The following is a 25904-nucleotide window of genomic DNA, read 5'->3' as shown; positions in this document are numbered from 1 at the left end:
TAAATTAAAACTTGCCCTCGAACCGGGAATCGAACCCGGTACCCCTCACTTAGCTGCCACTTAATAAGACCGCTAGGCTATGAGGCCCCCAAAGTCATAGTTATTTTTAATTTTATTTCGTAGTTGACAGTTACAATATTTTTATTACATAATCTATGGATGTTGTCATAGATCTTACAGAGATGTGATTGTGACAGAGATAAGAAACCGGTAAAGAAAGTAAAAACATCTTTTCGGTTTGCCGTAACCACTTGTTTAATAATATTCGTTATTGCATTTATGTGAGTCATGGAGAAAAATATTTTTATCCTTTAGAGAAGTCTTGCCAGTACATACAAGAAACGATAAATTTCAATATCTGTAATTTTCATAGAAGAAGGTATGAGAAGCGGTAGATGTATACAGATTATGTAAATTGTATATTGTGAAGTTTGTTTCGTGAAGTTGGTAAGATTAGTACTTGGTTCTCCTAAATTCTATTCCGGACAAAACATTTTTTACAGAAGTTACTAACTAAAGAGTCGCAAACAGTTTATCACATGAAGATTTATCTTCACTCATATTATAAAGATTCGATTGTTTGTTTGTATGTTTGCATTGAAATGGCTCCAAAACTATAGGACTAATTTGTAAAATTAATTCACCATTAAGATCCTATGTTATCCCTGATGCATATATACTACATATATACTAAAGTTTGGGGTCTGTTCTGTTCTGAAATAACGATTGTAACCCAATAAAAAAACCAATAAAAATTCCTAAATGACATACGCTGCGGAGACTATTGACAATAGAGCAAAGTCATGTAAGTACTACAGTTTTTAGACGACATTAATATCTACAAAACTGTCCGCAATACCATGTGTTTGACAAAAAAATAATCTTTTTGCATTCAAATATATTTACCGAGAAAAGGCTATAAACATCGTGGTACGACCGAATGCGCGTGGAACCGCACAGCACAGCTAGTCACGTATAAATGCAATTAGTTCTATAAATTGAGGTCCATACAAATTCACTGGAACACAACTTCAAGTACGCACAACACGAGAATTAAATCGTGAAGATTTTTAAAATAAGAATCTTTTCAAAACTGTGTTACAACACTAGTTTAACAGTCAGTCTCCAATCATTCTTAAGATTAAAAAATTATATTATATTGAAATAGTCAGTATGCGTTTAATTAAGCGATGTACTCTCTCTTAATATGCCATACGGTTACATGGTATAAAGTACTTAGGCGAATCGAATTACTTGCTAAATTAAAAAATTCCATATTAGCATGTACTGACACCGTTTACGCTAAGACAGGTTTTGTACAAGTTAATTAAATTGTTTTTAATCAAATGTATGAACACACGAAAATGTATGACATTTGTAGCACCTTGCTTCGAAGAATTTAGATAACATTTAGTATTTATTTTTAGGGTTTTTTTTATATTATGGAAATAGTTTTAACTTAAGGGTTCTGTTTATCTGTTTATAGTAAAACCTTATTCATTTAACTATCGTACTGGCTGAAAAATAAACATAAGAAGCCCTAGCTTATTTTTATACATTGTACTATCATAAGTCTTTAAGTAGTAGTAGTCTTTATCAGAAGTAATTGATAAAAAAGAAAAATTAAAACTACAATAGTGAATAGTTTTTTACGTCTGACACATTGTGTTGACGCTAACTAAAATGAAATGCTTTTATGTATTTACACCAAAAAAGCTGCAAGAGGCGGTAGATATTCGAAAATGGAAATATAAATAAAACATTATAAAATACTATAGAAATCAAAACAACTTACGCCTTACAACCTAATTGTTATGCATTTAAAAACCATAGATGAAAAAGAAATCACAACATAGACATTATAGAAAATTTTTTCCTACTTCAAAATTTAAAAAAAATTGATTTTTTTAATTGAAGAACCCTTTTAGGAAAGTATTCGCTTGATGTTTATAGAAAAGTAAGGTGCATAAGGGCTAGATAATTTTTTACTTTGTCAGCTGCATCATAGTTTAATGTCATATTACTTTTGTGTGTTTCTTAAGTATAAGACAAGTTAAGTAGCATAATTTTTAAAAGCAAATTGGCAAATGTGTTGACTATTGACATTTATAATAACGGAAAGCTTTATTTAGAATATACCTATGCTTTGTTTAGATCGCATCGTTTTAATTGTCACGTATAAGAGCTATTTTTATACATACGAATTAATTCAGATTTTACTCTAAGATGTTGGAACTGATTCAGTTAATATCTCAAACACTCTGATTAGCCTATTTATGTCAAATATCAACAATAGTTGCTTTTACTACGGTACAAACGTGAAACGATTTGTTATTTTATAATGAAACCATTACGAATTCACCTCTTTTAGATCGTTGATAGCCGATAGTATCAGACAATCACGACTTCTAAATAAAATAATTAAGCGAAATGATTATAAAAATTAACATTTCTCGTTCATTGCAGGTTAGCGTGTGGTTATCTGATAACCAAGTATTCGTCAGTGTGCGTTGGATATGTACAAAACTTTCTTTTCATCTTATCTTTTGATAAAGAAAACGGTAGTAAGAGCCATGAGGTGAGCTTAGCGGTCGCTGGCCGCAAGGACGTTGAGCGCGGGCGGCAATCAAGCACGCGTCGCTGTGTGCGTGTAGTCATCGGATATCTTCGTGCGCCTTCGGAAACATGTTTGACTTTTGGCGGGGTATGACATTGACGATAAAGTTGCCAGTTTATTATAACTTCCTTAATTGAAGTTAAAAGTAATTTCTTGAATGCAGAATATAAATAATCTGTGTACATGTGTACTGTCACTGTTATCAACGAGAAACTGATATTATAATAGTATCATATATATTTATTAATAATTTCGTTTTTTTTAAACTTTTGTGAATGCTTTCAATAATCAATAACTATATTAAATTAACATATAATAATAACATTCTAGACTTAGGAAACACTAAACGCTAAACTAATTAAGTAATGTTACGGGGTGAAAATTTCTAATGTACTAGCAACATTATCGCGTTCCGAGAAGAGCGTTAAAATCTCAACCAACCAACGATCGTACCGCGCGTCGGCGGTCGGATTACGCGTATTCATTCACGCACACTGTTGCGTGTTGGTTTGTGCCTTGTGGAGTGTTTGGTCTGCTCACGGGTTGTTACTTTTATATTGTTTTTTTTTATTTCGTCCTTCCGACCGCTCGTACGCTTACCTGTTTCTGTTATTATTTGTGAACTTTAGTGGTTATTCTCTACTAGTTTTTGAACTTCGGAACAAGTTTTTAGTTATAAATCGCGGTGTGAAAAGTGACACAAGTTGAGGAGTTGAGACCAATTATTGCCCAATTTGCCTAATAATTTGTGCCGAACACTGTGATTGGAACATAAATGTGATGAATTAAACAATATGCTAAACTTGTAAAGGAGAATGGGCGGTGAATTGCGAATTACGAGTTGAATTTCGACCCACATAACGTTTATGGTAAGAAAAAGTTTCGTGTTTTGTTTCGTAACAGCGAGTTTTTTCACAAATGGGCATCGCAGATGTGCTTTTTGGATCCTCCAATCTTGATATGACATATATTAAAACTGCACTTTTGTATAAATATGTAATCTTATTGTGGGTGGTGATAAAGTGAAAACCTACCTACTAAAATGTAAAATAGAATTTAAACTGAACATAATTTTGTGTTATAAAAAGTCTAATGTTTATATTGTAGTTTGGGAATATGTCGGTAGTTCGATTGCATATTCCTGTTTAAATACATTTCAATCTAATTTTTATTTAAAACACAAACCAATAGCTAACAAATAGTTATTAGAGTGTGCTACTTTAAACCTGCAAAAACCTAGTATAACTAATTTAAAATAAGTTACATATTCCAAAAGCTTTTGCTATGCTTTTGCCATATTGAAAACAAAATGGTGACAGATTTGTTTTCATTATGGAAAGAGTTCCTTGCAAACTATTGTACGAAATTACACAGTTTAACAAATTACACATGTACAAAAACAGAAAGGTTATTCTAATGTCTTCATAAACAAAGAGCTGAATGCAAATTGACTGAATGAATACAATGGTACCTATTACAATTTACAATTGTAATGCAAGAGGCCAAATTAATGATTGGGCATACATCAATGAGTGTTACTACAATTGAGAAATGAGCAGAATACTTAAAATAACCAACTATATATACTGCAATTATTGGAAACTATTATAATATAAATTCCTGTGAACTATGATTGTAAATTTTGTATAATACTGTGTGTTAGTGCTTTGGTTATGTTAAATTTATTTTTATTAATCTTAGATGATAAACTGTGATATTTTCATTATCATGCCCAACGTAAATAATAATTTTCATACATTTTTGTATATTTAAAAAATTCGTTCAAGCTAAATATTAAATTCGATTCGACGCTTTTGAGAATTAAACTCTTTATATTTCTTTTAACAACCACAGAAAGTATGATTAAGGCTTGTTATTTTAGAATTTTCACTGTATAATAGTCTCATACGCCTCCGTGGCGTAGTAAAGAAATTTATTAAACCGTAGTTTGATTCCCGGCAATTCCAGCCTCATTTATGCTACATAATCATCGTGCGTATTTAGTTCTTTGAATTCACGTACAACACAAAAATATATTTACTAATAACATAGGTATATAGCTTAACACTACTAAGGTAGGTACTACTAAGTTCAACAATTCAGCATTTTGTTTTAGTTATAACGGCTATGTGATTTAAATCGAAGCCGTTGATAAGTTTTAGAAACCAAGTAGCTAGGTGTCAAGTTACCCATTACGGATAAAGTTACCGTCAGCAGAAAGCACAAGAGATTTATAGTATTTACGGACAATTTTTTATGACTTACACAAGTGTGATTTTCTCAAGAGCTTTAAGGGGTTTTCTTATCTCAACGTGATTAGGTACATAGACGACAGTTCTACGTAGTATTTTTAATCTGGAATAGCGAGAAATGATCGTTTAATGAATGTTTAAATAGTACTGTTTGAACCAAGACATGACTACTGTTACTCGTTACAAAGAATTCAAATTAATCTGATGTCCGTAGACAATGGCGCGGACGAAATTTGTTTATATGCATTAAACATCGACCGCGAAATGTATCTATGAAACCAGTTCCTAAATAATTAAAAAACTGAATTATCTAGTTTTTAGAAGTTCTGTCCTGTACTCTACGGGGCATGGGACACTTCTTTATGGTTTTATTGAATACTTTTTAGGATAGCTGGTGTGCCCACTGGAATATAAAAAAGGGTGCCTGTACTGATGTACGCGCGTAAGAAGTTATACTTCTTTGGCATTATTAAAAATAGTTTTTGATTGCATGCAAATAATTAATTACAATTAAATAATCAAAGACTGGAAAAGGAGTTATTAAAGTCAATAAAGTTCAGTTTACATTTGAAAAATTAAATAAATAAATATTTATTATTATTCTCTTACATTAAGTGTAACATAAATTCTATTAATATTCGAATGTTGTTTTTAAATTATGTCCAATGCCGAAGCATCTTCCGTGGGCAACTTCATTCTGTTAATTTTGTGTCACGGTGCGCGCGCATCGTAAAATTTCACTCTCATCAATTTTTCATAACGCGCCTAAAGAAGTATAATTTCAAAAATAAATATGGAAAATAATAAATTATGGTACAAGAGTTCCTTTCGGATAAGCTACGAAGGTGCCAAAGCATTATTGTTTTTATTATAATTTTGTTGTTATTACTAAAATCATTAGTAATATATTTTAAATTTAAAAATATCAATAATCTACAAACTAATAAATGGTTTTACGATCACTATCTCGGATTAAGCACTATAGTCTAGTCGACAAGTTGAAAATGGAACAAAATAGAGATACTACTCCTAAAATTATGTGCGATAGCTCATTGGATCCGGAATGACGTCTAGAAAAATGTGCTAAAAGCGTGTATTAGCACATAAAAAATTGCAAAAGTTATAGACCATTAAAGATGAAAAAATAATGGCATTTAGTTTTTTGCCAATATTTAATAAACTATTAATATTTAAGAAATTTCAAATAAAGATTCTGAAAGAGGAGGAAATTTCCAACAAAAAACTCTTGACTCCCGGAACTCTATCTCCATTATTTATAATGTTAATTTAACGCTAAAAATAGGTCTGCGGGTGACATTTTTAAGCCCCATCCACACGCTTGACAAACAATGGCAAACAGCCAACAGCAAACAGCAAACACGGACGTGTGGATGGGTGTTTGTCGTTGTTTGCCTGTTTGTGTTTGTGTGGGGCAGTGTTCGGCATCGGTGTCGGTCTATCTAGCCAGATCAAAGGATGTTTGGCAAACAGTTTGCTACGTATCCACACGTTTGGCAGCGATCAGTATGCGCGCGAGCTTGCGGGAGGCGGACGTATTTACTTGCTACACTTTTTCAATTAAAGCCCAAATAATAGGTCTAAAGCAGTACCTTGTACGATTTCTATGTATTTTAATCATCCACCATCGTCTTTGCTTTCTTCTCTTTTTCCTTTTTTCTTTCTCTTGCTTTAATTTATAATAAAAATATGTCAACCCGAAAGTAATAGCTGCCACAAGCTCGTCGTCCGCCATGTTTGCCGATTCGGAATGTTATGAACGTTCGCCAAGCATGTGGATGGCTGTTTGTGTTGGGTGATTGTGGTTGGTGTTTGGGACTTCGTTTGCTGTTTGCGGTGTTTGTGACAAACAGCCAGCGTGTGGATGCCCCATTAGGATTCGCGCGTGGCGTCAAAAGCGACTACGGCACATTAATTAATTTATTTAAGGTATTGAATATTTTTTTTTAAATTTGAAAAAATTATGGTGTGTTCTGAACACTATAATTAATTTATTCCCGTTGAAAATTTTACTTAAAGTTAATTTTTCAACAAGTTAAATAATTGTTAACTAACGAAATTTTCTCGAACGACCGTCTTAATTGTAAGTGAAAAAAAATGTTTAAATAATGGTCGTAAAAATATTTCGCTTCGTAGAGCCTTTCTTACATACATACTTAACAAGATCGTGCCATAAAAGTTAAAAAAATATTTATACTTTGTTTATAACAATTTTTTTACTTAAACAAAAACTTAAAAATCCATGTAATGATGTTAAAAAAAATTTTTTTTTTCTCAATCATCATATAATCGTTTTTTTATTAATACAAGATATTTATTGATTTGCAAAAAAAAAAATTCCCGCCATTTGTTGATAATTTTTTTTTAAACAAATTGATTAAATCAATATTTTTAAAAAAAATTTTAACACAACTTTATTACATTAAAATTTTTATGATTTAAAAAAAAAAAATTTTCCTTAATAACAATTTTTAATTGTTTATAATCTTTTTTTTTAATTTTCTATTGTTTAAATAATTAGTTAAGAAATTTTTTTTTCCTAAAAATCATAATTGACAGTCTTCTATAAAGTAACAGAAAAAAAAATTTTTTTTATCAACAATTCTATTGTTTATTAACTTACCAATTTGTTATAAACAAATATTCAACTTTTGTTTATTTTTTTTCTAAAACTTCTAAAATTAACAAAAACAACCATATATAACAAAGTATAGAAAAAAAAATTTTGTAAATTTTTTGATTATCATGAATATTACTTTTATTTAAAATTAAAAAATTTTTTTTCTATACTTTGTTATATATGGTTGTTTTTGTTAATTTTAGAAAAAAAATAAACAAAAGTTGAATATTTGTTTATAACAAATTGGTAAGTTAATAAACAATAGAATTGTTGATTAAAAAAAAAAATTTTTCTGTTACTTTATAGAAGACTGTCAATCATGATTTTTAGGAAAAAAAAATTTCTTAACTAATTATTTAAACAATAGAAAATTTAAAAAAAAACGATTATAAACAATTAAAAATTGTTATTAAGGAAAATTTTTTTTTTAAAAATCATAAAATTTTTAATGTAATAAAGTTGTGTTAAATTTTTTTTTTTAAATATTGATTTAATCAATTTGTTTAAAAAAAATTTATCAACAAATGGCGGGAATTTTTTTTTTTGCAAATTAATAAATATCTTGTATTAATAAAAAAACGATTATATGATGATTGAGAAAAAAAAATTTTTTTTTAACATCATTACATGGATTTTTAAGTATTTGTTTAAGTAAAAAAATTGTTATAAACAAAGTATAAATATTTTTTTAACTTTTATGGCACGATCTTGTTAAGTATGTATGTAAGAAAGGCTCTACGAAGCGAAATATTTTTACGACCATTATTTAAACATTTTTTTTCACTTACAATTAAGACGGTCGTTCGAGAAAATTTCGTTAGTTAACAATTATTTAACTTGTTGAAAAATTAACTTTAAGTAAAATTTTCAACGGGAATAAATTAATTATAGTGTTCAGAACACACCATAATTTTTTCAAATTTAAAAAAAAATATTCAATACCTTAAATAAATTAATTAATGTGCCGTAGTCGCTTTTGACGCCACGCGCGAATCCTAAAAATGTCACCCGCAGACCTATTTTTAGCGTTAAATTAACATTATAAATAATGGAGATAGAGTTCTGGGAGTCAGGAGTTTTTTATTAGAAATTTCCTCTTCTTTCAGAATCTTTATTTGAAATGTCTTAAATATTAATAGTTTATTAAATATTGGCAAAAAACTAAATGCCATTATTTTTTCATCTTTAATGGTCTATAACTTTTGCAATTTTTTATGTGCTAATACACGCTTTTAGCACATTTTTCTAGACGTCATTCCGGATCCAATGAGCTATCGCACATAATTTTAGGAGTAGTATCTCTATTTTGTTCCATTTTCAACTTGTCGACTAGACTACTACCGGGGTTTAGTGGCTGAATGTTTTATGTCTTACATTATCTCAGTATAATGAGTTTGTTATATTCCAATAATAAACCACGCGTAGCGATCAATTTACAGGCTCAAGACTTTATAAGTACCAATATTATTCATTCGTTTATTCGGGTAATACATTTCCTTGCTTCAAAATTGTGCAGAATATTCATAAAGCGGTTTTATTGGATTTTATGGTATTATACTTTCGTCCTTTGTCCCGTAACACCGTTGAATAAGGGGGTTATTTTACGTATTTTGATACAGAAGGGTTCACCTATTAATAGTCATCATAGAACAGTCAAAATGGTCTGGTATTTATAATAATAATAATAAAGCCCGTTTTATTTCCAATCATGACAAAAAAAACAAATTATTATACACAGCTTAGATTATTTTAAATTTTTATACATTTACTTTTCTTTTGCTTGTTATTCTATATTCTAGCTTCCTTCCAGCTTTTTCCAACTGACTCTGTCTATGGCTCTCTTTCTCCATTCGTTTCCTGCTACCGCTTCTATTTCTTCTATGGTATTTATAATATGATGATAATACGTCGATTTCCAAAATAGAAGGTGTTGCTTCACGTTCAAAGAAATACAATCGAAAACGTTTCTTTTGAAATTTAGATACCTGTCTTGTTTTACGAGCGGCGAGAAAAGGTTCACAAGTGTAATAGATTAAAAGCTAGATTTATTACTTTGGTAATAAAATCTTACCACAAAGTTTGTCCTTAAAATTGAATTTAAATTGTGTTATAAAGGGAAATATAATAAAGAATACAGTCACTACCACACCAATTGATTGACATGTAATTAAGTTAAAAAAAATGATATGTTGGCGCGTATTACATTTTATGTAATTACTTTACAATTCTTTCTCTCGAGTTTAATTCACATTAAATAATCCACTTCTCATGTAAAATCTGTCCATGTTAATTATCCACCATATTCCGTCTTCCGCTTTTTACTTTCATTATATAATTTGATACAATGTTCGAATATGTCATTGAAGTAATGCAAGGTCATGTAAAATGTTCCAACCTTCAACTGACCATAACCAAGAACTTCATGTATATGTGTGCGATATCGTGGAGAGCTTTTTCTTAACAAAGCTTAATAATTAGCATCTGTACTCGGCAGTACATTCTCAGAAATACTGTATTGTTTTCATACAGAGAGCTATTGTTTGTGAACTGTAGTTGGTTTCAGCGATATGACCAACATGCTTGCAAGCACGTAGCCAGTACTGTCGAGGAGAAAAGCTAAACAAATATGTTAACGAGGTAATTTGCTGACGAAGTAGGGCCGTTTGCTCGTTTTACTTGACTTCTAATAGAATTGTGCGTTTAGTACTGTTATGTAGAAAGTATTGTTTTGGAGTGTTCAAAATGAGAATTCCAATTTTAAAAAAATATACCTGTCATTTGAACCGGAAGTAGTGTGAGCATTGTTCTTGTTAGTAACACTTTATAAGAGTTATTCTTCGACCTTACAATTTTATTAATGACCAAGTGCAACAAAAACGTTTCACATATGCAAATATGGTTGTTTACTTTCTTTAAGCTGTGATTGTGTTTATGGTAAGATATGAAACACCTTCCTATCGCACTCTATGGGTATATGGCGTAGGTATACAATACAGAATTAAATTCATGTAGTTCAAGAACCTATCCAAGCCGACAAGTGGATCTGTATCAGATATCAGTTGAGTAATTACTCGAGTTTTATCATTATCAGTTAAGCAGTTTACTACCAGTGAGTAAATACTTTATCAATACAGGTCAATCGGCGTGATGCCTTATCACTTTCGAATGTGTACATTGATTATCTGTGCACTTGTGGCTGTTTACTATTCGAGTTTTTCATTACTTTGTATATACGAAATCTATTTCATAATCTAAAACTTGAATCTTAGGATTTAATTTTTAATTTTATCCAAATCTGTTTTTTCGTAAGATGTTTGACATATTTGACAGCGCTCAAGACATGACTGTGACTTATTCTTTTTGGAATACGAGCCTTGGCATAACTAAATTGTTGCATTAAATATTTATAATAGTGGGCACGAGTGTAATCAGGATATCATCATCATCATTATTGAATAATGCATCGTTCAGGACTTTACTGGGAATCGAACCCAGTCTTATTATCCAACGTACCGAATTTTCGCGTGTTTTTCCGCAAGCGACAATGCTAATAGTCACGGGTTCAATAATTGTCATATCATCCTAATTTATTTCATTTTAATCCGATAAGGTGTTCTTTAATATTTATTGATAAATTTAGTTTAAACATCTAAAACGCTTATATTTCAAGATAACGCAATAGAACTGCCCACCCTTCAAAGGTCTTTAAACTACAATTAGGACGCAGGTTATCTAAATAAATAACCGCTTAATCGCAATCGTATCAAAATAGTGTTATCGTTAAAAGCTTCTGCAGGCACGCCTTGCCACTTGAAACTTTGTGTTACTATGTAATTAAAATGCATACATACATCATTTGTAATTGTAACCAACTACTATATATTTGGCGGATAATTGTATCTGGTTATTTTCTATTGAATGATGACAGCAACTTACATAGTGTGTGTGTAGCTTTAATGGTAGAAAATATTGTATTTATATCTGGGTTTACATATTTAGGAACTTTATCTGGATAAAACGTCTCTACGCGAAGAAGTGGAAAAAGAAAAAAATAAAAGAAGGAGACCTGGCTCAAGCCATCAGTATTCAATAAATTAAACTAAAAAAAAATTAATACCTACAATAAAAGAAATATAATGTCACAGGGACCAAACTTTTCTTTTTATTAATTTTTAATTATTTTAATTATTACTATGTAGGTTTAGAAAATTGTAAATACTGTATATTTGATTGTTATGATTAGTAATACATAAAGAGAGAACCATCAATTTAAATTAAAAAATAATAAATTTACGAAAACAATATTTTATTGGAATAAACTACCTTAAATTCAACAACGGAAGTATCCGAGATTAAAGTTGTCTAGAACACGTCTACAAGCATTTTTTCCTCGAATAACTTTCAATTCCTTTTTACCGCTATATCGATTTCTAATTTTGAAATATAGATTATATTATCAACCAGTTAAATTGTGAACAATGTTCATTCTACGACGTCAAAACTCCCTTTTCATAAAAACTAAATCTTCTTACGCTAATGTAATACGCTCATTCGTCTCTTTCTGTCAAATTATGCTTTCGATGTGATAGACAGAGACGGAACAGTATTAAACAAAATGTTACGTGTGAACTTAATAGCTGAATCGCTTTGAGTTTTAGTCCTTGGCGTAAGTAATTTGAATTCAACATAGACCCGTTGTCTTTCAAAAATAATACTTTAAAGAGACCCGCTTTCACATTGAAATATGAACTCAAAAGTACACACATGTTTTGTCTAGAACTATAATGTGTTTCTTTGAAGTCTTGCCGTAATTTCTCTAGGTAATAAAAAATGTAACTGCGAAGGCAGTAAAAGTAATATCAATTTGAAGCCGGAACCTACGTGGTTACTACGCTCTAATTTATCTGTGTAATACAAAATTGGTTCGGCCATTACTGTTGTACATTAGGTTTTTATGCTTTGTGACTACAAAAAATATACTGGCTATATTGTTAACACGTGTCTGTAAAATAACTTTGGTGTAATATTTTTTAATAATAGTTAATATGGAATAACGAAATGAAACCCCTTTATAACAATTTATTTTAAATTTCGAACTGTGAAAGTACTCGAATAGTGAGAACGTCACGGAAGTCGAAATCGCTTTTTTGTGATTGGATATTGGATCGTGACGTCATACGAGACGTGTGTCAGTCTAGAGATACTATTGACCAATCACAATCAAACATTACATTATCACCTTCGTTTGATTTGGAACTCGACGTGGTAGAAGCCTCAGTGTGATTGACTAACAGGCTCTGGGTCAATCAAGCGTTAAGCCGCATTTATATTTATCTGACGTGTTGTGTTGTGATGCTCTCTGTCGTGATGGCTACTGTTCACATTGATATGACGTGTTATGATGCATTATGACGGTTTTTTGTATCAGTTCCGTCTTGACTCCCAGAGAGTTCACACATATGCAATGTTTTTTCAAGAATCATCCGATTCAGATTCAGATTTTGAAGAAGAGTTGGAATTATTGGCGTTGGCAACGCTTCTAACTAAACAAAGAAAAAGAAGAAGAAGAATTTTTTCTCCTATCTCTTCCCAAATAGCTGCTCTCATAACTTGATCTTTATATTCTTTACATTTTGGATTATAAATCACTTTAAATTGTCTTATGTATTCAATTAGTTGCTCTTCGTCCATTTCTGACGCGTAATAACACAACACTGGCGCGTGCACACTAGTCTGATGCGGTATGACGTCTCACGGCACCGCCCCCCGCACCTCACCCTTTCTGACGCGGACCGGGATCGCCTGTGACACGACACATCAGAAGCCGTCATAACACACCGCATTGAATAAATGTGAACGCTTCCATATTAAATGTATGAAACTGATACCGTTCTGATGCATCACAACACAACACGTCAGATAAATGTAAATGCGGCTTTACGATCTATTGTTTAGTTTTTGTACATTACAAGACCCGGACGTTGTAGTTTCTTCAGAAAGCCAATTAGACGGCCTTTCCTTTTCATAGAAAAAACTACGACTTTTAAGTCTGTATCAGTCGGTTGAAAGAGGGGTTGTATTTGCTTCTGTCTTAGTATCTGGTTCGTTTTCATAGCAGTCCGGGAAGTTTTATGGTAAGAACCAATACTGACTTAGCCTGTAAAATCACATTCGAATCTTTTCTACTAAGCTCTATTCACGTTCGGCTATTATTATGTACTTTAAAATATATCTTATGTCAATAAAAGAAATATGAACGACGATAACGGTTTTCAAATTGTGTAGGCACGGCTTAATATTATTGATGAGTACACCAATGTAGGCCGCTCTATTTAGCATACTCGAACTATCTCTTGAATTTATAAACATTATCATGTTTATAAAGATAGCTTTGCAGAATCTAATGAGCTGTTATCACAAACTATGAGGTATCACTAATGAGTGTCGTAGTGCTAAACGAGATATTTCTTATTATCTTGGATTTAATGACTGGTTTAATGAATATAATATTTTATGTTTTATGGTGTTGTTATGTATGAAGAGTAGCTTTTTAATGGTATTGCGTTCGCGGAATGATTTTCGAATTAAATAGTATTGTACCGAAATATTGCTTTTTCCTTGTCACTCTCGTGTCATTTTGCAAATGAATAAATAAATCTATATATATAAAAGAAAGTCGTGTTTGTTACAACACTTATAACTCGAGATCTGCTGGACCGATGTTAGTTATGTCTTTTTTGATGGATTTTTCTCCACTCCGAATAGCAGAATAAGTAATAAAATATCGGATAAGTTATCAAATAACAATAAATTAATTAATTAATTTTACGAATGCACACGGCATGTGGTGACATTTGTTGACAGAACTACGCATCATTTTACGTCGAATTCGTGTCACTTCAAGAAATTCCGAACTTGAAGTAAATGAGGAGATGCATAACCAGGCTTTGATCTTGATCGAAAACATGTGTTACCTCATCAAAAAATTTTGTAAAGCAGAAAGTGCTTTAACATGCAGTATCGCAATATTGGCGATAGAGAGAAGAGGCCTAATGTGAAAAACTGCCATTCTTCTTTTGCAATGGCAAGCAATAAAACATTTCTCTATTTGCAAAAAAAGTTATCACCTTAATGAAATCCTAAAATAAGTTTAACTAAAGTAACAACGATATTATTATTAAGGCGGAACGAAGTTAGCCGGGTCAGCTAGTTTATTATATAAATAAGGTTAGTAGTATGTTCATTTCTTATTTTTATTTAAATTAAATATTTTTATACAAATACATTCTAATAATTTATCATTTATGCACTAATGTATTTTACCTTAAAGCTAAACCAGGACTGGTGGGATGCTCAAACAGGCTCCTACAACAAATAAAAATAATACTTAATTTATACGAATTAAACCATTGGATACTCAGAAATTAGAAACCGGTTGGTACTGAAGTTCTGAGGTAACTAATTCGAACGAATTGGGTCCTTCCTTTATGAAGTCAATTACTCTTTTTAGGAGTTGATTAATTGTGTATGAATTTAGTGCAAAAGTATTTGCATTTCAATTGTATGAACTTATTTCATATGCCCTGCGTAATTCAATCTCTTTAGGCATATATTTTTTGATGATACCTGAAATACAAAAGAAAAGGTGCATGTACTTATGTACGCACGTTAGAAGTTATACTTCTTTGGCATTATTAAAAATAGTTTTTGATTGCATGCAAATAATTAAATACAATTAAATAATCAAAGACTGGAAAAGGAGTGATTATAGTCAATAAAGATCAGTTTACATTTGAAAAATTAAATAAATAAATATTTATTATTATTATCTTACATTAATTAAGTGTAACATAAATTCTATTATTATTCGAATGTTGTTTTTAAATTATGTCCAATGCCGTAGCATCTTCCGTGGGCAACTTCATTCTGTTAATTTTGTGTCACGGTGCGCGCACATCGTAAAATTTCACTCTCATCAATTTTTCATAACGCGCCTAAAGAAGTATAACTTCAAAAATAAAATAAAATTGTGTCATAGAACATCGACACGTTACGATCTTTATATATTTTTACACTAAACTAAAGTACTTATGAAGTATCAATCAATATTAGATTTGTTCACTTCAAAATGAAGAACAAAAATACACGGGAGTTTTCAAATGAAACAATGCGTTGACTAAGGTATTAATTAGGCTCTATAGGAATCTAAAACGTACACGTTGCTTAGGTGTTATTTCCACGCCTCACTTTTGCGTGCTGGAAGTGGACCTTCTGTAAAGTTGTTATAACTAAGCTAACAAGCAAACAGGCAAGCATACTCTCTCTGACTGAAGATTTCTACTTTGTTTACATTTACATTCATAACATTGTACAAATATTTTTTGTTCCAGTACTGACGCATATTCACACGATTTAATAACATTAATAACAATGACTATTCATTAACAAATTCCGTCCTTTGTAAATCTAGGGCTTGCTAATTATTGTGTTATTTTATCATTTAACTTGAATATATATAAAGATTTTTCCTTTAGACGAGTTCTCTTCTATAACCCTTGATCCCTTGGCGTTGCGTAGAGATGTGGGGTATCTTCTACCGTATTTACCATGGAGAGTGTTCAGAGGAGTTGTTCGGTCTAGTACCTGCAGCTGAGTTTCATTATCGGACGTCAAGGCAAAATACAAAATACCATCCGCATCACCTCGACGTCCGTCGTTCCACAAGTGAGCGTTTTTGCCGTGCACCACCACTATGTGGAACCAGCTGCCCACTGAAGTATTTCCGAACCAATTCGACTTAGGGTCCTTCAAGAAAAGAGCGTACCAATTCTTGAAAGGCCGGCAACGCACTTCCGAGCCTTCTGGCAGTGTGAGTGTCCATGGGCGGCGGTATCACTTAACATCAGATGAGCCTCCTGCCCGTTTGGCTCCTATTACATAAAAAAAATAACCCACCGCCCATGGATACTCGAAAACTTTAATTTCCAAAGCTTAATATGGTAGACAATTCGGCCAAAGGCAAAAAGTAGTCGTTTTCGGATGATGGACCGTGGTTACCATGGTTGATACTAATACAGTCTATACAATGCCATGAATAAATGTCATGTTTTTTAGCTTTGCGACCTAATTCTGTATTATAAATGAATTGTTATTCTGTTGCAGTATGATCACAATGTGGGAATTAAGGCTCATCGCTCTTACTCTATTCGTGCTGACCAGGGGAGAGCTGCCAGAAGACGACTTCAGGATAATAAATAAACAGGGTAATTTTATTTTATTGAAATCTAATTTAAATATGTATATTTTTTTCTTTCCCACACACAAAAATACAGTATTCACTATATTCTTAACCTATAGAAAATTAAAACAAATTTAAAAAGTTTGGTCCCTTTGGCAGTGTACCTTTAATGCTGGCAGCATTTCCTCGCTGTTTTGCGATACTTATTCGTTGAGCGATGAAAGCAACAGCCCTGGGGTCACCGGTACTATCTACCGACTTAAATCTTTAATTAGAACCTTTGCAATGGAATCCCACGGCCCAAGAGTCTCTACTCCACCACAAAATCAAAGTTGGAGGAAAGACTCTTATATTGAAGTCTATTCAGTTATGTTTTAACAGACTTAAGAGTAAAATAGACATGCGCGCGGCACAAGTCTGAAGTGATGCCTTCAAAACCTTTCTGAATACTAGTTGGTTTTTTATCTGATTATACTAGTAGAGTAGATAAAGAAGTACCTAATGTATTAAAACGAATAAAAGTGTTCGATAAACGAATAAGAAACTTTTAAAATATTGATGAATTAGAAACTAGATTGTAGTTCAATGACATCGATTGACCGCAAGAGATTTGAGAAGTCTAAGTTTTTGTTACGATTTTGGACAAGTCATTGATTTGGTAATAGGTTGTATAAAAAAGCTCTGTGGTAACTTAGTTACATTTAGCACGCTCGAACTATTTACGATTAGTTTTAAATCAATATAATATATTTTTTTAATTCGGGTTTTTTTTGTTAATTTGACGAGGTTTAGATAATTGACAAAATAAGCTTTGTCTTGTATGAGGCAAACGGTTAGGAGGCTCATCTGATTTTAAGTGATACCTTCGCCCATAGACACTCACATTGCCAGCAAGCTCGCAAATCCTTGCGTACACGCTTTTCTTGAAGGACCTTAAGTCGAATTGGTCCAGAAATACATCAGTGGGCGGCTGGATCCACATAGTGGTGGTGCGCAGCATAAACTGCCTTAAACTATCTATCATAAATTTTGCAATTGCAATATTTGGTTGTTATACATGATAAGTACAAATAAAAAATGTATAATACATTGATTTTTTATCTATGTGAAAGATATGGAATAACATAGAATAAACAATTAACTTATCACAACGACACCTTGTTTTCGAATAAAATAAGATTTATTACGATATAAAGAAAAGTGGTTAGCGCATTAGAAAATACTACAAAAAGCAACCTTACTACCATTACTCTCTCGGCCTCAGGGGAAATATTAAGATAGTAAGCAACAATCTAAATAACAGTAATTTAAATCAGTTACCCGCGGTATATCACGCAGGAAGTTGCAGGATGTCGCTCATAGACATTACACAAGATCGAGACAACTTAGCTCGTAGTACTTAGATAATTATAGTACAATTTTACCCCTACTACTAGTTTCTAGAGATGTGGAGAAAAATGTCTTTGGAAGGAAACGAATATAATTAGCGATGCCATTATGAAATTATCAGAGAAGCATAAATACTCATATGTTTCTAGTCCAATCTGTATTTATATTTGACTAACAATTTTTATTTTAATAAAATCTCCTTTGACTTTGATCGGAAGTTAGTTAAATAAAAAGTATCGAATTTGTATTAACTCAAAGTAATTGCTAAACACGCTAGATTTATTACCTTATTTTATTTATTTATAAATACCACAGACATTATTGTAAGGAATAATAATTGGTGTGGGTACCCACACTATTTTTACTTTTCGCTTTGTGCCAAGTGTCGAGGTACAATTTCTTATTGTACCTAATTTATATTTCTTCAATATCCATTGAATATAGCCGTACCTATAAGTGATATAAATTTAGTGTCTATCTATCAACAATTAGAATATTTTTTACATAAAACTAATGTTAGGGGTAAATATCAGCAGACAAATCGGTGCCAGAGACAATAATTGTCTTTTATGCATGTGGGCGTATGCATCACTGACATTACATCAATTAACTATACAAGCTTTTTATTTACGTAAAGTTTTATTTAGAAAGTACTGATAATTACATTCAAACGTAAGTGAATGTAAATTGCGTGTTTAGAAAATCTTACAGCGTTTATGTTAGTTCAATAAACACGTTATTGGAACTAAGAAAAAAACATGGAAAACAAATTGTAAAAAATAGTTTAGATAGTAGAAGTTGTAAATTTTATCTTCAATTAGATTTTTTTTTTTTTTTTTACAATTCACACCAATTGACCGAGTCCCATGCTAAGCTGGTGAAGCTTGTGTTATGGGTACTAGGCAACGGAAATACATACATATTATAGTCAGATATACATATAAATACATATTTAAACACCCAAGACCTAAGCACAACACCAAATGCTCATCACATCGATGTTCGTCTCAGCCGGGGATCGAACCCGGGACCCATGGATTCGCAGTCAGGGGTACTAACCACTAGACCAATGAGTCGTCAGATTAAAATGTATCTAAAGAAATATTTCTTTAATGGCTTGTATACTTCACATAGGGAAAGATTCATAAAAGCTAAGTTGGCCATCCGTAAGATAAAAATGTATTGGATTTGACATATGGCAGAATGGCGCGAAGTTTCTGAATCTCACCAATAGATTCGATTCGTTCATAATTTGTGTTTTATTGTATGTGCTGATTTTCAGAGAATTCACGATATTAATGTCTGATACAATCAGTTTAGTATAAATATAAAAATTCAAATAAATTTGATTCTATAGTATATTATATTTCACATTAATGATGAATAGAAGGAATCATATTTCGGTACAGAAAATGAGTAATTCAATAGTGACTCAAATCAAAACAAAATAGGTTTTCATATGAAAGCGTAGGTAATTAAATCAGACAATTGATTTTTACTATAAACCGGTAAGTTTGTAAGCCTTATATAATGACTCTGGCCTCTGTTATAACTTCCCAACCAGCACGAGAACATTTTGTTTTGTGAAGGTCATGTAGAAGTCTATATATATTTTACAATAGTAAAGTACAGAAATGTTGTCAAAGGAATTGATGTGTAAGTTTGTAATCAATAAACTATACTGGCCTGATTTTGAGAATGAATAGGTAGTATTATATATATTATCTAGTATAATACCTATAGGCTATATCTTTCTAAAGATCCTTTTCAACGTTGTAATATTTTTTTTTGTAATTATTATTATTTATTTAATTTGAAGCGACCCGAGTAGAAGCTTTCATATTACCTGCATTCAATTTCTATCTAATTTGTCATAGCAAAATAACTCGCAAAGGAACACAATAATAAAAATATTGGACCTATATATTTCAACACAAAGCTCTTAAAATTGTACGATTATATTATTTTTATTATTACATATTGTAAGGTATGAAAACAGTAATATCGATAATGACTCTCAGATTGTTTTCCATATGGAATTGAAGTTTTATTTTATATGCATTATAAAATAAAAATAAGTATTTTTTTTATATTTAATATTAATGACAACCAGTTGCGGTTTATGTGTTTGTTATTTTTTATGTGGTTTCTGCACGTCCTTCATGATAAAACATTTTAAACGGTTCGATTAGATCATACCCTGATAAGTACAAAAAATACCAACATATGCATCGATAAGATATGTGATTTCATATATTTTCAGACTTGCTGGCGGCGGACAGCGATATTTTCGAAGATAAGGATGCGAGAGCGTTTTCGCAACTGCTGTTCGATGTTGCAAGGGACCAAGTCATTGTGGGTGCAAGGTGAGGTGTCTTTACTAACACTTGTTGATATTTGCGGCTTTGTGCGTTCTATGAGATTAGGCTTTTGTATCGTTTGTTACTTTTTTTATATATAACAAATCGGGAGGAGGTTCATGGACACTTGCATAGGCTCACAAGTGAGTTCCCTTTTATGAATCGGTACGCTCTGTTCTTGAAGGACCTTGTGTTGAATTGGTTCGGAAATACTTCAGCGAGCAGCTGGTAGGGCAACCAACGCTCAGTTGGTGAACGACGGACGTCGAGGTGTTACGGTCGTAATTTTGTATTCTGCCTCGACATTCTACGTTTGATGATAAAGCCGCATTGATGCTGCGTAATGTTCCGTCGAATGCAAGTGAAAAACTTGTATAACATGTGCAGTCGAATATTGATCGTGAAAGCATAGTAAATATTAAATTTGTATGCGTTCCGTGGGCGTATGTAGACAAAAAATCGGAAGTAAGCACTTCTTTCGCTTTTAAGTATTCGTATGGTAAATTAAACTAAACATAATTTTAAAGTCATCGTGTACTTACTCCACACAAGTACTTCAAGAAAATATGGAAAACTTTAGTGAAATTTATAAAACCTGCCGACATTATTTACCTAGGCACCTATATTATACATATCCCCTCCAGAAATACGTGGATATCCATAAACTACCCTTAGTTTTTTTTAGTTTTCTTCCTTACTATGGTTGCCTGGAAGAGATCGCTTGTTAGCGATAAGACCGCTAGATGTGGCCCTAATAATTTGTTATTTGTTTTATTGTAATGAAACGAAGTTTAAATAAATAAAACTGGATATATTTTCTATAATTAATTAATAAAATACTTCTATAATTGAATCCCAAAATGGTTATTCGAAAATTTTGAGAAATATTTATGCATTGGCCATAGTGTATTGGCTCCTTTAATTTCTCTTGACATTAGGTACCCAATGGTATTATAACCGAGCTAGAAGCAACCTAGTTAAATCTTGATAATGTCAGCTCGCATATCCATGTAAATGCGTGGGAGTTAACTTTATCTTCTACGCAGACCATAAACTAAGATTTTTATAATATTTTACGGCAACAAAACCCGGATGTCAATTTAAAAATAATATGAAATAAATTTATTGTATATCTTTATGCAATATGTTTTTCATCCATTATCTACATATTTATACGTCGAAATAAACGCTTCTCAACCGTGTTATAAACTAAAAACGCGAAAAAAAATTTGCGGAGTTATGTCAATAGAGAAACATATGTTCTCACAGAAGATATTTTCCAAAATCTATAGGGAAGGAATATAAGGAAAATATGCACAGCCGGGGATCGAACCTACGACCTCAGGGATGAGTGTCGCACGCTGAAGCCACTAGGCCAACACTGCTCTTAATACTTAATACTTTATTTACTTGTATTAATAACATAATATATAAGCTTTTCGAGCAATTCATAAAAAAAATACGCATTTATCGATGTTTCTGTAATTATTGTGCTATTTTTGCAACAAGGTAAACATGTTAAATTACTCGTTGGGAAAGGCGATTTATAGTATCTAGCCATATGGTTTTGATATGGAATCTTAAGTATCAAAAGTAGTAATCAGATTTAATTATATCAAAAGGTCGATGTATTAAATAAACAAAAATATTAAACTTATGTTTTTATTGGGAATCCAACCTTGGGAGGAAGCGCGTCTGGCTGAACACTGTTAAGTGCGACGTAGTTTAAAACGAATAGTAGGGAAATAAGTATTGGATATTGATTACCCTTCGTAGCTTATTTGCTAATGCACAGGAAGGTTCTGAGTTTGATTTTCGGATAATTAATTAGTTACTAGCATCTACACTTCAAACTATTTATAGGCTAAATTGTTGACTAATTTAAAATAAAATCCATTTGCAAGCGATGTTGATTATTAAGGCAAACAGAGATCCTCTCCCCTTCTTATGACAAAAAACTATTACTAACTGATGTAGGATTACTCCCCAATGTCCCACCCGAGTACCATAAACAATTTTATTTATTAATGAACATTTTAACTAAGGCATTTTACCGCTAATACTTAGATGTTCGGGTGCTACACACTAATCATTATAATGTAGGGACGGATTGTAATAAGGAAAATGTTAGATAAACAGCCTATAAGGCACAACATAGGCTTTTTATATTTATTCCAACCAGAACAAGACTGCTATTCAATTAGGTACAAATATGGGTAGAAAACTGATACACTAGAGGCAAGTGCTGTGATGTGGACTTAATTGGTACAGTTATTGTCCTCTTTTATCTATGAGAAGTGGATCTCAATGCCTAACGGATAAATGTATATTCTTTGTCTTTCTCAGTTATAATTATAGTATTCTCAATGATGACCATGCTAATTTATAAAAAAAAATTTGTTTAATGAATGAATCATTAAGCAATAAAATTAATTTATCATTAAAGGTTAAATTTTTAGTGTGAAAAGATACCGTATTAATAATGTAATAGCAAAAATAGCTAATTAAGGGATGAATTAAGATGAATGTCCTAATTTTACTTTATTTTGCATTAGGTCACAGACTTTCACTGTAGTTTCTTTTTACGTTCGCGTGTTTTTTTCGTACGGTGAAACATCGCGAGGTAACCGTCTTGCACCAAAAACTTTTGTCACAAGTCACCTAATTGCCCAAAAAAGATAAATTACACATTAATAGCTATTTCAATTAGTTGTCATCATCTGTTTTACCCGGAGATGAGTAATAAAAATAAAAAAATCATTAAATGCATTTTAATATTAAAACCCATAAATACTTTTAAATCTAATTAAACATTAATGAAATATAATACACGTTATGGTCGTTAAATTCTTATCTTAATATAATTTTCATGTTCGGGAAGTTTTGAGTCACCTGTTTGTGATATCTTATCTCGTGTATAGTACTAATGCAGTGATAAAATGTAATTTCACTATTTACTTTTAAATTATTTCAAGACAAGCATTTCGTAGATTTTCTCTACATTTTTAGTATTAGCAGAAAATAGATGTAGCTCAAAAAAAGGGTGCGTGTACTTATGTACGCGCGTAAGAAGTTATACTTCTTTGGCATTATTAAAAATTGTTTTTGATAATAATTAATTACAATTAAATAATCAAAGACTGGAAAAGGAGTCATTATAGTCAATAAAGTTCAGTTTACATTTGAAAAATTAAATAAATAAATATTTATTATTATTCTCTTACATTAAGTGTAACATAAATTCTATTATTATTCGAATGTTGTTTTTAAATTATGTCCAATGCCGTAGCATCTTCCGTGGGCAACTTCATTCTGTTAATGCGCGCGCATCGTAAAATTTCACTCTCATCAATTTTTCATAACGCGCCTAAAGAAGTATAACTTCAAAAAGTAGTGGTCTTTGAATGAAAACATCAACTAAATTACCTTATTATTTATCGTTTCGTTCCTGTTGAATTCGTCCAATTATTTCTATCCCGTGTAACTGAAATAAGTGAGAAAATTAAATTAACTCATGTGCTAATAATGCAATATGATACCCATTTTAGGGCGTAATCTCAGTTCTGACATGTCACCTAACCTAAGAATGAAATTTTTGTCATTAAAATTTAAAAGTTAAACCTTATTAATTCATTCTTATTATTATTTATTATCGTATAATTACATTGCAGCAGCGTTTGACTTTCATCCCTGAGTAGTTCGTAGGTTTGATCCCCGGCTGTGCATGAATGGACTTTCTTTCTATGTGCGCATTAGACATTAGCTATAACGGTGAAGGAAAACATCGTGTGGAAACCGGCTTGCCTTAAACCCAAAAAGCCGACGGCGTGTGTCAGGCACAGAACTTGCCTATTAGATAGACAAATAATCATGAAACAGATACAGAAATCTGAGGCCCAGACGTAGACGTAATTATAAAAATAAATAAAGTTAATCAGTTGTAACGCAACTGATTAACTTTATTTATTTTTATAATTACATTAACCTGAAATGAGTTCTGTACCTAATCCGTAAATCAAAACGGAAATCGTATCGTAAGCTTATTAGCATTATTGTATTAGAGTAATAATGATTCACATTGTACATGTCTCCTTTTAATGAGAGCACAATGATATATCAAGTATATTTATCTAATTGATATGACATTGAAGAAACAACCTATATATATGAATAAGTACGATATTAACTTAGTGATACAGGGGTTTTAGGTTTCAGGTTTACCCTGATGTTAATTACCCTGTTACCAGGGAATTTGTCATTATTTTTGTGTGCGCAATTATGATCGTACGGTGAAGAAAACGATGTCTTAAACCTAAATTGATTATAGAAACTAAAGGAGAAATGTTTGTTTATATGGAATAATGTGGAAGTAGTTGCGTAAGCTTTTATTTATACACAAAGAGTCGACCATTGGCTACGTTATTGTAATTCTTATACCTATTTTATGAAGCAGTTTATTGTTATAAAATAGTTACGTGTTTATTGCGTAGATGTAGCGATAAAGTTCACCTGGGTTACATACGTTTCTTGAACCGACCTTCAATATTCGTTAACCAAACTTGATTTTAACTAATTAAAACAAACAAGACCGAATAACGAATTTGCATAAGTTTATGTCTGTGTGTATAAAACTTTTTGACACAAACACTGGCTGTTGACAAAGTTAACTAAACTTGTTCACATTAAAAAAGAAAAAAATGGAATTCCCTTTTTTTAAATTTAGAAGCGTATCCCTTTTCGAAGACTGTCAATCCTACAATAGTTTCATGTATTTAAGTTTTCTTTCACAGGACTACGAGTACAACAAAAAAAAACTTAAAAAAGGTTTTAAGGTGTTTCATTATTTAAGGGCACTATAAACACCTCTTAAGGGATAGGTAAACGAACTCTTTGCGTGTTAATTTGTCGGTATGTCCTACGTCGTGATAGAGATAATTAATGTGCGAGATGACAGTGCCGCACCTATACGAGCTAAAAATAACAATCACTAATTACTTAGGCAGTAGTCCCACGACTTGTCGATTTGTTTTATTTGCTTTATTATATTGACAATTTATTTGAAAGTATACGAAGTAAAAATAGTTGTAACTTGTTCATTTGTTATTGGTTTTTTTTACATTAATTTTGCTGTAAGTTTTTTTATGACATGCTACCATTTTAATCGTAATTTTTTCAATTAGAAGGAAGGAAGAGAGTCGGTAAGACTGAATTAAAAGCCATAAATATAAGACAAATCAAAAAGGTTCTCTTTTTTGTTTCATTTCAATAACCTATTAAAATCTTATTTGAAATCTATATATCAATAAATTGCTGTTCGTATGTCTCGCTGAACTTCGAGAATGGCTGGACCGATTTTAAAACGTGTATAATATAATTAAAAAAAAAAACCAAAACCTTGATCATATTAATG

At 31.5% G+C, this 25904-nt stretch overlaps 1 protein-coding gene across 1 annotated transcript in view; it reads left to right on the top strand.

The window, feature by feature from the left end:
* The first annotated feature begins 3079 nt into the window (after positions 1 to 3079).
* LOC125053828 (semaphorin-5B) overlaps positions 3080 to 25904 on the top strand; it is a 53964-nt gene continuing 31139 nt past the window's right edge. The window contains exons 1-3 of the mRNA XM_047655402.1: positions 3080 to 3486; positions 16670 to 16770; positions 20398 to 20500. Coding sequence (XP_047511358.1) covers positions 16671 to 16770; positions 20398 to 20500 — 203 coding nt within the window. The 5' untranslated portion in view covers positions 3080 to 3486; position 16670. The remainder of the gene's footprint in view (positions 3487 to 16669; positions 16771 to 20397; positions 20501 to 25904) is intronic.

This window comes from Pieris napi, chromosome 11 (assembly GCF_905475465.1).
Source record: "Pieris napi chromosome 11, ilPieNapi1.2, whole genome shotgun sequence".
Lineage (NCBI taxonomy): Eukaryota > Metazoa > Arthropoda > Insecta > Lepidoptera > Pieridae > Pieris > Pieris napi.
The sequence above is the reverse complement of the archived record's forward strand: the minus strand, read 5'-3'. Positions and strand labels throughout refer to the sequence as shown.